This window comes from Garra rufa, chromosome 17 (genome assembly GCF_049309525.1).
Source record: "Garra rufa chromosome 17, GarRuf1.0, whole genome shotgun sequence".
NCBI lineage: Eukaryota > Metazoa > Chordata > Actinopteri > Cypriniformes > Cyprinidae > Garra > Garra rufa.
Genome location: NC_133377.1, coordinates 5,044,864 through 5,059,314, shown reverse-complemented (window position 1 = coordinate 5,059,314; position 14,451 = coordinate 5,044,864). Strand labels below are relative to the sequence as shown.

General features: G+C 37.0%; 1 protein-coding gene across 5 annotated transcripts in view; it reads left to right on the top strand.

Moving 5' to 3' along the window:
• Positions 1-14,451, top strand: part of tpd52 (tumor protein D52) — a 37,666-nt gene that overhangs the window by 5,951 nt on the left and 17,264 nt on the right. Inside the window, exon 1 of one of the 5 annotated variants that reach the window (XM_073821401.1) lies at positions 8,318-8,788. The exons of 1 other annotated variant lie outside the window; for it this stretch is intronic. In XM_073821401.1, coding sequence (XP_073677502.1) covers positions 8,653-8,788 — 136 coding nt within the window. In that variant the 5' untranslated portion in view covers positions 8,318-8,652. Of the gene's footprint in view, positions 1-8,317; positions 8,789-14,451 lie in introns of those variants that run through there. 3 more of the 5 variants (XM_073821405.1, XM_073821402.1, XM_073821403.1) reach the window with 3 other exon arrangements.

Below are 14,451 nucleotides of genomic sequence, written 5' to 3'. Positions count from 1 at the left end.
AAAAACAAATCAAAGACCCACCCGCTAGTTGAGCATGCTGATCAGTTAGTGTTCCTCAAGAAGAATATGCCTTGATGTGTCCACTGTCCAGGTTAACATAAAGCACTTTAAAGTAACTTACTACTGACCTTTCAGTATTATGGTTTACACATGTTAATTAATGTTCATGTTGTTTTTGGTAACATTTTACAATAAAGTTCATTCGTTAAACATTAGTTAATGCACTAACTAACATGAACTAACCATGAGCAATACATTTGTTACTGTATTTACTAATGTTCATTAACGTTAGTTAACGAAAATACAGTTGTTCATTGTTAGTTCATGTTAGTTCACATTGCATTAACTAATGTTAACAAGATTTTAATAATGTATTAGTAAATATTGAAATTAACAAAGATTAATAAATGCTGTATAAGTGCAGTTCATTATAAGTTCATGTTAACTAATGTGGTAAACTAATGTTAAGTAAAGAACTTTATTGTAAAATGTTACCTTGTCTTTTAATGTTCATGCACTTTTATCTGTCTAGCTGTACAGTGTTTACATTTAAGACCAGGAGGCAGTGAGTTATTATGCAAATGCATATTTCTTTGCACAATGTTGGAAATGTTGGCATTAATAAATGCATAAGATTTCCTTATTATGGGTATTTTTTTCTTTTTCAGTCACATATATCGTGATATATCTTTGATGAATTTTTTTCCAATATATTGAATATCGTAGATATCGCGAATCGTGATATTATCATTATCGTGGGCCACATATCGCCACAGAATTGAATCGTGAGTTACCTGTATCGTCCCACCCCTATTACATAATGCGTGAAGTCATGCATCGCAGAGCTAGTGCAAGACGAGCATTTATGTTTTTTTTGTTTTTTTTTAGAAAATGACTCATCGTTTCGTTAGACAAGACCCTTATGCCTCAGCTGGGATCATGTTGAGCCTTTTGAAGCTGCATTAAAACTGCAGTTTGGACCTTCAACCCATTGGCTACTATTGAAGTCATTATATGGAGAGAAATACTGGAAGGTTTTTTTTTTTTTTAAACATCCTTTTTTTTGACTGAAGGCATTTTGGATGATATGGGGGTGAGTAAATTATCAGGAAATGAATTCAGGAGTGAACTAATCCTTCAAATTGTTAGAATTTGACCTGTTACGTTTGATGTATTATTGTTGCAAACTAAATTCTTTCAGATGAATGTAGTGCCTTTGAACTTTTTAATCATCAAAGAATCATAAAACAGAATCATGGTTTCCACAAAAATATTAAGCAGCAACAACATTTTTGAAATTGATAATAATAAAAAATAGACTGGAGTAATAGCTGCTGAAAATTCAGCCTTTGCCACCACAGGGATAATTTTCTTAATTTAGCAAAGAGTAAGAGTAAAAAAAGAGTTTTTTCTTTACTTTATTTTTGATCAGATAATGAGTGTTAGAACTTTTTCCAAAGTCATTAAAAGTCTTACTGACACCTAGTGTAGTTTCTGTGAATTAAAGGACTAATTTAAGTACAAAAATTACAATTTTGTAATCACTTATTGACCCTTACATTACACACTTCATGTTCCACACCTGACTTTCTTTCTTACACACACTGAAGAACATTCTGTATGCTCTTTTCCATAATGGGGACTATTGCTGTTGACTGTTCAGCTTTATACATGTAAATGAAACTTAAAGGTGTCTATATGTCTTGTACTCTATATTAGTAAGTCCTTTGAAGTCTTGATACAATAGCTACTGTATGTTGAAAAAACAGACCAAAATAGACAGAGTGAACCGCACACTTAGAATGCAACCAAAAATATTCAGATTTTGTTTTGTTCCTCACACAAAGCTAGTGTGAGGCTTTAGTAGTGTTTCAGGTACAGTATGTTTGTGATACCTGGCCTGTAAATGTGACCCTGGACCACAAAACCATCAATTAAAAAAAAAAAAAAAAAAAAAGCTGAATAAATAAGCTATTGATGTATGGTTTGTTAGGATAGAACAATATTTGGCTGAGATACAACTGTTTGAAATTCTACAATCTGAGGGTGCAAAAAAAATGTAAATATTGATAAAATCGCCTTTAAAGTCGTCCAGATGAAGCTATGCATGTTACTAATTAAAAATTAAGTTCTGATATATTAATGGTAGTAAATTTACAAAGTATCCTAATGGAACATCCTAATGATTTTTGGCATAAAAGATAAATCGATGATTTTGATCCATGCAATGTATTTTTGGCCATATACCCAGTGCTACTTATAACTGGTTTTGTGGTCTGGTCACACATGTTCCTTTTGACAGCCCCTGTTCACTTTCACTGTATGGAAAACAGCAGCAAGAACATCCTCCTTTGTGTTCCACGTAAGAAAAAAAGTTGTGTGGGTTTTGAACAATGCGAAAACGAACATGTAAATCATGACATAATACTGGATTTTTTTTAAAATGGTGTGAACGAGGACAGAACAAGGCGGTTTATGTTTTCCCGCGTGTCTGTAGAGCTGAATGTTGGCTACTGAACCAATGCAGTATATTTGCATTAATTGTAAAATGTATTGTGATTTTAATATTACAAAAAGCTTGGCATCAACCGGTTATTCTTTAGTGCAATAGCACGCATTTCACTGATAGACTTTTATCTGATTATTCAAGATCATTCTGAAGCATCTGCGTGAGTCTCACAGGTCCCTTTTCACTGTGTGAAATTGTAGCAATAGAGCTGCTTTTCTTACCATTTCTGAAAGATATCATAAAACAGAAGTAGAACAGGTTTGTTGTCATTTCAGATGTGTCTTATTTATTGTATTTTTCATAGAGTTGAGAGTTTTGGCCTAGAAAAGGTGTGGACTAACATTGCACTGAGGGGAGAAACTTAAGGCTTCACTGTGACCCTCCAAACTGAGTCTCTTCTCAGCAGTCTGACCACACAGACCATTTTGAACAGCCAGCCTTAAAGGATTAGTTCACTTCTTGAATAAAAAATTTCAACTGCAATTTGGATCTTCATCATAGACCTTCGATCCCCATTGAAGTCCACTACATGGAGAAAAATTCTGGAATGTTTTCTTCAAAAACCTTAATTTCTTTTCGACTTAAGAATGAAAGACATAAACATCTTGGACAACATAGAGGTGATTAATTTATCTTTATTAACTTAATCCTTCAATATTCAGTATTTGCAGTATTGATAAAAGATAAATGTAATTCACACACCATCTCAGTAAAATGTCCTCCAATTCCCTTCAGTCATGCTTTTGTCAATTCTTATACTCAAGTTTCCAGAAACCAAGTTGCCTTTTTCTACCACACAGTTGTTGGTTGGCAGATCTTCTCCATTTCCTGCCCATTGCATTATTCCTCTGCGTACATGTCCATCCAGACCACTGGAGTCGCACTCTGTCCCATGATTCTCATTTCCCCCCAATCACGGGACTCAATGCGCTTTGAATAACCCACTAATTGATTAGACGCTGTGGTTTATTAGGTGCTTCAAATGTCCTCTTTGTTTCTTTGCTGGGATGTTTATGTTCTTGAGCTCTGAGTTTAAATGCAAGTCATACAAGATCTAGTTCACAAGGATTCCTGATGTTGAAAAGGGACAAGGCCATTGAAAAGCTTGTCCAGCTCTATAGGAGGTCATGGGATTCCATGTCCATCCTATTACTGGCATTGTGAAGATCACAGGCGCCCCATGTGGGGGCACGTGAATGTTAGTGGGCCAAAGGCAGAAGTTAGCTTGCAACTAGTAAATATGTGTTGTTTAAAGGTAAATGATGATATAAATACTGTTCGGTTTCTTGCACAGACCGATCGTTGTGCGTTTCAAGACCTCAATGTATCACCACAAGCCGCAGGGTTTAATTTGGTTTTGTCTGTGTGTGTGTGTGTTTTTTTTTTTTGTTTTTTACACTTAAAAATTTGGTAACCATTGGCTGCCATTAAATGACTGAATGACTGCAACGGTTTGAGTTAAAAATCTTTGTTTATGTTCTACTGAAGAAACAAAGTCACCTACATCTTGGATTCCCTGGGGGTAAGCAGATGAACATCAAATTTTCATTTTTGGGTGAACTATCACTTTAACAAAGAATTCAGTCGAAACAAATGTGTGATTATTGCTTATTTCCTCTTTTAAACAATACTTCTCATCCGTTTGTTAAAATGGGAAGTTGGGCACCTTCCTTCATTGAATCTCTCTGTTCTATTTCCGCAGTTTGCTTCATTTTGTCATAGACAGACCCTCCTAACATGGGGGTTTACTGTAGGAGCTTGCCACATGATGTGAAACTCTCCCACAAAGCAAAGCTCACAAAAAAAGGCTTTGTCTGAACTTGCCATCAGGTGCCGAAGTGTTAATGAAAATTCATTGTATTAGTTTTGGGTGAAAATGAATTGGGATGCAAAGGAACAACTGCAGATTGCATTCGAGTCTCTATTTGAACATCTGCACACTTTTGTTGTGCAATCTAGTCTGGATGGAAGCCAACAAGGACTTTGGTGAAAGGCAAATATCCGGGTTCTAACCTGCACGCAGCAGCGTCAAGGCTTTGCCATCCTAGACGTGCGAGATGAATGTAGTTAGAGTGTTAATTGACGCGCACACACACACACACACACACACACACACACACACACACACACACACACACATACACAAGCGCACATATATGTTTGTCACTGCTTGGCTCTTGTACGCCCATGTGAATACAGCTGAATAGAGTCTCTGTGACTCTCATTATAACCTGATTCTTTGTATCTCTGACTGTTCTCGCTGATCTCTACTGGAGACAGGAGACCCGTCCCACGTAAGACAGCTACTGTAGTCAGGCAGTGATGTGTAATTCCAGCTCCTCAGGGACAAAGCTCTGTAGAGGGTGTGTCATACATGGCATGTGTGTATTTTAAAACCTGAGGAAATGAATTGGAAATGAGCAATTCATGCTAAAGTGCTTATGACTGGCGGTTCTGCACTAGTAGTGGCACCAAGTGGAATTTCAATTGACATTGTTGGCACTATCATGAAAATTGTGATGATTTCAGAACGCTTTTTAGTTTACCATTATGTCAGTTGTTATACCATCAGATTTGGTCCTGCCCCAGATCGAGCCAGTGTCGCTGTGTCAAGCTGCTCAAACAAACAGAGCCGCGTCAAAAGTGTTTACACTCTTTGTAGGCAAGTGCTGATAGTGAAATTCTGGCCAGCTATGAACATTTGTATATTGAACGTTTCTATCCTTGAGGTTAAAAGCAGCTGAAACTAGCGTATTGCACATTTCAATAAACTTGATACATTTTGCATGACTATTTTTAAGTTATGAACTTAACTCATTACTGTGTGTGAATGCACAGCTTTGGTTCTATCATTACATGCATAGAGAGAGAAAGAGCTATTCAAGTGAATCCTATTTAAGGATAATTCTGGAGAGTATGAAAAAGTTTTGAGTGGTGCTTTAATGCAACTTTTTTTATGTAACTTTTATGTAACTTTTTATGATGGAGTGGCTGACAGGTATAATTTAATAGAAAACAAACATCCATGATTAAGTATGTGTGGTTGATATGACCAAAATCTTACATCACGATATGAGTAATTTTATTTCACAGTAACAATGTATCACAATATAGTTATTTTGATATCTCAAATTTTAAAAACCATGGAAATCTCATGATTATTGTCACTAGTGTCAATATCACAAAAACAACTAGTACTAGCCCAAATTAAAAAACTAAACTAACCTAAAGTTCACTGAAGATAAGTATATTCAGTGATTAAATGAGAATAAGAAACAAATTATAAGCAATAGGACAAAACAACTACAGTAAAACATAAATAAGAAATGTTACTTACATTGTATAAAGTAGTCAAATGTATAAAAACACTGCATATTGTTCACTGTGTAAATTAAATACACAATTCTTATTATTAAACTTACAAATGTGATTTAGTCAAGAGCAGTAAGAGATTTTTGAAAGACGTTTGTAGTTTGATTAACATGAATGATGGACAGTAGGAATATTAGACTGCTGTCACTTTAAGAGCTGCCCGTATATATTAAACGTTTTCTTTCTCAGCTGTTTGCTTTCACCTAAGACCTTAATTACTGTGTTTATGAGGAAACTTGCAAAAACGAGCATTTTGACACATACAAGTGTGTGTATTTAACCATTCAAGGTCTGTCTCTCAGACAGCACACATATAGCAAAATGAGTTCTCTTTCACTGCTGTTTGCTTTCAATGGCTTAAAATCACTCGTTTTTAAACCAAAACCAAATTCTCTAACGGTTGACCAATTTCTACTGGTTAATCATGTCTACTGGTATATTGCTCACCCCTACAATTAAGTATCAAATATAAAAAATAAATGAATAAAATAATAATCTAAAATATACAACAGCGTTTTAGTGCCACGTTAAAAAATGAAGAAAAATAAAATCTAAAATTATGAGAATAAAGTCGAAATTACAAAAATTAAATTGTAGCAATTAAAGTTATCATATTTTGAGAGTATAGCCTGTGGATGCAAATGGACCACCGGGAGAAGTTGCCAGGCCACCTGAATTTGTTTGAATATATGTGGAATTATTAGCAGAAATCATACCATGTGTTATACTTGCAGGAACAGTATGCTTGGAAATAATATTTCACATCTTCGATTGCATTCATTAGGCCTATTTGTAGTGCGCCAGCTACCCAATAATAGCAATAAGCTTTGTGCTTTTGGTACTTTTAATATAAAACAAAGTCTCAGCTTTCCAAATCTGACAGTTTTATAGCGAAATACAAACTTGAAGTCTTGCAATAATCATGTGAATCATTTTCATTAAATTATACTGTTTTCTTAGTGAAAATTTCACCACAAAAATGTCTGTGGCGTCCAATCTTTCATTCCTCACATGTAATTAATTAAAAACAACAATAAATCAAACTAAAGGTTGAAGTGGACTCCAACTTGTTAACATACGTTATATTGTTGTCTTTTCTCAGTTATATACCTGACGTGACTATTCACAAGCTGTTTTTTTTTAATGGTACAATACAGTAAATGATTGGAAATAATATTTAACGTCTTTCATTCATTATTTGTAGTGCCCCAGCCACCCAGTATTACCAATAAGTTTGTACTTTATTGTTTTTGATATAACACAGTTAAACTTTCAAATTCTGTCAGTTTTATCATGAAATACAAATTAGAAATGTATTTTTCGTCTTCATTTTAAATTTATAGCATGATATAAAAGTGAAGGAACATCAGAAGAAAACAGTATAGCCTAATTTAATTAAACGAATGACTCACTGTATTCAGAAAGATGACTGATTCAAATGCCGCTTAAACTGAGGCGAATACGCCACATTAAAGACTGTGAAAAACACATTATTGTAATAGACATATTGTTTGTATTTTGCTATAAAACTGACAGATTTTGAAAGCGGAGACTTTTGGAATATCTCCCGGTGCTCCCAATCCGGGCCATTTGCATGTGCAAAAGGCTAGAATATAGGCCTACTCTCAAAGTATTACAACTTGTAATTGCTACTAATGAATTCTCATAATTTTGACTTTATTCTCAAAATATTTTGACTTTATTCTCAAAACATTTATACTTCATTCTTGAAATTTTGACCTTATTGTCGAAATATTTAGACTTTATTCTCATTATATTTAGACTTTATTCTCATAATTTTTTTTCTCATACTTTTTTTAATGAAATATTATAACTTGAAACTTTTTTTTTTTACGTGGCTAAAACTCCTTGTAAAAATATTAAAGGTAACATATTTTACTCATGTCCTAATAAGGAAAAAAATGGTAACAATTTTCAGTTCATGCTGATTTAAAATGTGTGTGTGTGTTTTGTTTCATGTGGATGAACTGCAATGCAGATTTTGCCATATGGTTGCTCAGATGACCGTTTAGAGTTCCATGTCTCTGGTGATTCATCTGACTGCTATGCATATGCAATTATTAAAAAAGATGCATTAAATCATGATCTTTTCCACAATTTGACAGGACCTATAAATTCTGCAGTATAATGCAGCAGAGATGTCAAATCTTACAGTATAATGGTACTGAAGACCCACGAGTGTATGTTGGCCTTTAGGTATCATCACTTGTGAATGTCTCGTGCTTGGCTGAATCCTTTTTAGTCTGTAATGGTTTGTGCATCTGGTGTGTATCTGAAGCGGTGTGGAGGCCCTTTGTAATGGATTAACACTGTAATCTAGGCCACTGCAGATTACAGCTTCCTTTCATGGGCTTGCCCCAGTGTCATGTGACTAGGGGACAAATGAATCTTCATGGATGATAAGATGGATGAAGGGGCTGAGCATGAGCTAGTCCAGCACAGGAACAGCTGAAGATGAGCAGTGAAAATCTGGCACTTTTTACAGGATCGTCAAAAATCCTTTCAAGAACCGCTGAGATTAGTGTCTGGGAGTGTCGGCTTGTGACGGAAATAGATCGCTCTGGAGAAGTAATTTATTAACGTGCTGCTGTCGTTGTCTCAGGCAGGACATCATGTGATCCCTGCTGGCACTGCAGAATCCGTAACACACAGTTATACTTGCAACCGTAGCTAGAAGAACAATTGGCGCTGTGATATCCTAACTGGCTCGGTCACATGCGATCACTTAGTGTCCGGGGAGCTTCCTATTCATGGGCAGCATGGAGGAACCTGTAGAGGAGTACAAGTCTCCATTCAACTTTGAGCAGGGAGTGAACACCAGCTACCTCTACCTGTCACCCGAAGAGAGTTTCACTCCCCCTGGTTCACCGGTACTGGCGCTCAGAGGTAAGAGTGTTTGTTCAGGTGCTCAGTGGGGGTGTGTGTTTAGGTGTGGACTGGATTGGACTGGTGTTTGTCACAGTATAGCAGGGGGAGACAGAGAATGCTATCGAAAGTACAGGAGAGCCCTCTTCCTGTCAAGTGCTGATGTCTTAAAGAAGCTCATCCGTCAGGAGCAGATGCTGTTCAGGTGGGCCGTATGGCTAATGCAGACTCAGAAAGTGCCAAAAATCATTAGGAAATATAAAGCAAAATTTTGGAAATTTCCTACCATAAATATATCAAAACTTACTATTTGGTTAGTAATATGCATTACTAAGAACTTCATTTGAGCAACTTTAAAGGCAATTTTCTCAATATTTTGATTTTTTTTTTTTTGCATTATCAGATTCCAGAATTTTAAATAGTTATATATCAGCCATACAAGATCATACCCTAACATACCATACATCAATGGAAAGCTTATTTATTCAGCTTTCAGTTTCATTTATAAATCTCAATTTCAAAAACATTGACCCTTATGACTTGTTTTGTGGTCCAGGGTCACATATTTGCAGGTCCACTTAGTAGTTAGTAGTTTTTCATGCCATTTTTCTGCCTGTTAGCATTAAAAGGTTTTTTGTGTCTGTTTGATTTGTGTTTTGATATGCCATTCACATCTCCTTCAAATGTGTAGTGATCAACAGTCCTGTCATGTCCCTTCTAATACTCTGAAAGATCAGACTGAAATAATCAGGGACCTTGTTAAAAATAATAACATGTAGTTTCTCATTTCTAACACTGGGATCCTGCAGGAGGACAGCAAGAGCTGTAGGTGCTACACCAGTGAAATAATAGTCAAGACTGCACTTTTGCACTCAAGTTTGAGTCTAAGACCATGTTTTCAGGAACATTTGAACTCTGCTTGGACTCAGGCTCAAATGAGTTGGTCTCGACTGGTCTTGAGACAGACATAAGTCAGTCTGGTCTTGTCCGATCTTGAGCATTATAACGCTGTGCTACATACAGCCAGGTCTTCTGGTGCTTAAAAGGGTCATTGGATGCAAAACTCTCTTTTACAAGTTGTTTGAACATTAATGTGTGTTGGCAGTTTGTGTACACAACCACCCTACAATGATAAAAATCAACCCAGTGGTATTTTTTTAAATCTTTAAAAGTAATATTCCCTTTTTAAAATCAGGTCATTCTCAGCTTCTTGTCAGTGTGACTACACACAGACAGAGGCCACTCCCACGATAGTTGATTGACATGAGCGCCTTACCTTAGACCCGCCCTCACCGAGCTGAAACAGTCCGACTCTGATTGCCATTGTGTCGACTCAGGTGCAGGGGAAGACAAGAATGTCTCCGATTGAGGTGTTGTGTTGTTGGATGTAATAATGAACATAGCAGTCGTCATTTACTCCTGACATCTGAGCCGCTGAAGACGCAGAGGATTAACGTTACATTCGGTTTTGAAAGGAAAGCGATGATCCCTGTTCTCCCTGTTCATGCGAATCATTCGTGATGCAGCTTCACCCACAGCAGAAGTGAGTATAAGGGTTTTTATGCATCTTTGCAAATGGCCTTCCTTAATAATGTGCTTGTCGTCAAGTTTCACAACTAAACGCAGCTAAACGTGGCTAAAGTAAACATTACGGCTCATCATCCCATGCAGAGAGCTCATTTACATTTAAAGGAACATGCAATAAAATGAATCGATTTTTTGCAGAGCTGATTTTGACAAGGTAAAAGGGTGTTTTTTTTACACTACTGTTGAGAATTACCAAAGTATATATTTATTAAGACCCTAAAGAATCATATGAACTTGTGGGAAATGGGCATCCAATGACCCCTTTAATACTAATGTTATCTCTGCTGCTTTCTGCTTATCATCTTATAAAGACTGGACAGGCCAAGTTTGTGATCAGCCAATAGGACATTGGACATACTGATGTGTAAATGTGGACAATTATGTTACGTGAATATTCTTTTTGCACTCAGGAGGAAGTTTTTAGTTCTGAAAATACAGTATAGTGTCGTAAATATAGGATGCACAGATATTCAAAATCTGTTTTTCTTCTTCCATATTTTGGCAGGTGACAGATAAATGGCCAATATTAAAGGATTAGTTTACTATTTCCTGTTAATTTTCTCACCTCCATGTCATCCAAAATGTTCTTGTCATTCTTTCTTAAGTCGAAAAGAATGTAAGGTTTTTGTGAAAAACATTCCAGGATTTTTCTTCATATAGTGGACTTCAATGGGAAACAATTGGTTAAAGGTCCAATTTGCAGTTTTAGTGCAGCTTCAAAGGGCTCTAAATTAGGGATGTTAACCGATGACCGTTTGACCGGTGGTTGACCGTATCAACGTTAACCGGTCAAAGTTGTCGGTAGTCGGTTAAAAAAAAAGTGCCGGTGCGTCTTTTACGCATTCTGAAGGTGCCTGTTTTATCCATTGGTTTTATCATGTTGCAGTCTATTAGGCAACATTCCGCATAAGATGGGCTTAGATTTGGAAATACATTACATCTACATTTCAGTGGTAACCGATAAGGTGATGATGATCATCATCTTTCTTTATTATGGTTAGCACTGTTACCTCAACTAAAGCGGCGTCTCTTCGGAGCTGTCATTTTCTTAAATGAGCCGTGTAGGGGTGTAACGATATGCCTAGGTCACGATACGGTACGTATCCCGATATTGGGTTCACGATACGATACGTATCACGATATTTTGAACAAAAGTTAAAACATGAAACTGAAAATCAAACAACAGATAAAAAAAAAAAAAATTCAATAGCTTTCTTAGTTTTACATACAAGGTCACATTTTAAGGTTTAATAAAAACCTGTATTAAAATTAACAACTGAATAAGGTCTGTCTGTCACTGATTTTTTTTTTAATTTATTTTTTTATTTAACATAAGATTGTCAAGATGTCAAATTCTTTAAACCTGCTATCAATGCAAGATTCTATGTGTGTGCCAAATAGAGTCCTACCCGACGGGTGAACCGCTAAAACTGACGTAACGGGTGGAATAATATTTATCTGTCAGGTGCGGTGCGGGTGACATGCACGGGTATGTGCTCTTTGGACTCAATCCGGTACACGCTGATGCTGCTCTCAAACGGTCCCGTTTTGTGTTCACGCTGTCTGAAGACCGTTTAAAAGCCCTTTCACATGGACGCGTCAAGCGGTGGAATCTCTCCGCGGCCGCCGCTTTCTCTCAAAGTGAAAGTGTTTTGCGGTCGAGCTGGTGATCGCGACACGGTCTCGGGGTAAACGTAGTTGCAAACAACAAGGTCTCGTTTTACTTAACAAAAACAAAATAAATGAAACGTAATGAAAAAACTATATGTGTTATTTGCTATTTGTCATTTTATGGGACAATGACTAGCGTAGTTTTCATATCAGACACAGTTTACTATGACATTTTACACATAATTGTATTTTTACCTGCTCAGGCTATACACGCATTTTCTGGATTTTTTTCCCTTTATTAATAGCCTTTCTCCGTATTTTATGGATCATACAGCTCCATTATAGCCTATTTTAAATGATCTTGATCATGTTTTCAACACTCCGACATGCGCTCAGTGAAATGCGCTTTTGGTTGTAAATAGTTATCTGTGCGGTAACTGCTTAAATCGTGGCTGCTGCTTATAAAAGGATTACAATACATCTTCGGAGGTTCCTGTGGCTAAGAGCCATAAAAGCTTTAAGATGTTTGTTCCAATGTGTGACTCGAAAAGCGGGTGAGTCTGAAGCACGGAACTTTTCATTTCCCACTCCGTGGTAATAACATGCACCGTGACTGTAATAATGTTTTGTCTGTAATTTTTTTTCTACCGTCGTACTGTCGCATGACTGTGAAACCAAAATGCTGTCGGACGTGAAGACAGGGTATCTTTAATTTAAGTTTCAGCCGAACTCATGTTGCTCTACTAATATTCAGTTCAAATGATTTCTGCATCTGATTCTGCAATGAAAGCACAAGCAGCGCTGTTGCAGAGGAGGAGACGTCGGCAGCTCAACCAATAGGATTAGATTGTCGTCATATCGTAAATGTATCGTCATCACTCTACGATACATATCGTAACATTTTTGCATCGCGAAATATCGTACCACGAAATATCGTTACATCCCTAGAGCCGTGGCAATGTTTCAAATGAGCTTCTAACCTAGACAAACGCCTTTATTTTCAAAGCGATTACCTTGTACCCAAACCATTTGAAACTAAGGAGCCATTTGTCCTACGATTACATACAACAAGCTCTTCGGCGCCGCGTTTGCGGGACTCATGTTTCGCGCTGTCTGGGATTTTAAAAAAGTGACGTGAGTGTGTAACGCTCTAACCCGGATAACTATTCAAGTTAGTGAAATGAAAGAGATAGAAAACGGCAAAGTTGGTGATCCACACATTTAATGGTTGGTACATGACAACGCGCCCCTCTCATACATGAGAGTTTAACTCTTTCTTGGCGTTACAAAATAAAAGTGAAGGCAAAATAATAGCAAGAAGGCAGAGCGAACTTGTCATCTGTATGGTTCTCATTAAAACAGTCACGTAGTCATTCTACGTCATCTCCACACAGCGTGAGTTATATGTTACGTGATCAGTCTCTTAAAGGGCACCTCACAATATAATGTAATGTATGCAAAAACATAGCTTTGGCCGTTACAAGTGGCAGTGTGTGCGTGTGTGTGCGGGAGGCAGAGCGGCAGAGAGATGCGACAGAGTTGCGAAATTGCAGGCGCGGCTCGAAATGGCTGTTATTTCAAATAGCGTACCATATTTTAAACTAATCGGTTAACCGGTTTCAACCGGCTAATGAGGCTCGGTGGTCGGTCAAGAAATTTTTTAGTTTTCGCCATCCCTACTCTAAATGATCCCAGCTGAGGAAGAAGGGTTCTATCTAGCGAAACGATCGGTTGTTTTCTAAAAAAAATGTACAATTTATATACTTTTTAAACTCAAAAGCTTGTCTTGTCTAGCTCTGCGAGGCGCATGTATACTCTGTGCACTCCTGTTCAAGACAGTTAGGGTAGGTTATTATAAAAAAGGTTATTATAAAAAAAACTTCCATCTCATTTTCCAACTTCAAAATCGTCGTACATCACTGCAGAAGTACCGATTTGGAAGAGAAAATGAGATGGGAGTTTTTCGGCCTACCCTAACTGTTTTGAACCGGAGTACACAAAGTGCACATCGCAGAGCTAAACAAGAGGAGCATTTGTGGTTAAAAAGTGTATAAATAATAATTTTTAAGAAAATGGCCGATCGTTTCGCTAGATAAGACCCTTATTCCTCGACTATACCCCTACACTTAGCCCTACCCCTCCGTTTGGCGCGTTCACGAGAAGGGGTAGGGGTGTCTCATTTCTCTTTTGGTTGGAGGGGTAGGGGTAAGGGGAAGGGCCAGATAGCCCTCCAAACGAAGATTTTTCAGGACCTCACTTCAAACGAAGGGCTAAGAGAAATTTCCAACATGGCTGCTCACTCGAGCAAGCAGACTCGTAAATAAAAGTAATTTTTGCTTTTAATAAGGATTTTGATGACAATGTTTCTTTTTATGTATATTACCTTCAATCTTGTGTTTGTGTTTATGGTGTTGTTTTGTAAATAAACGTTTGCAAAAAAATCGCTAAAGTTTGCTAGCAGATAGCAATGATTGCACGATATTACA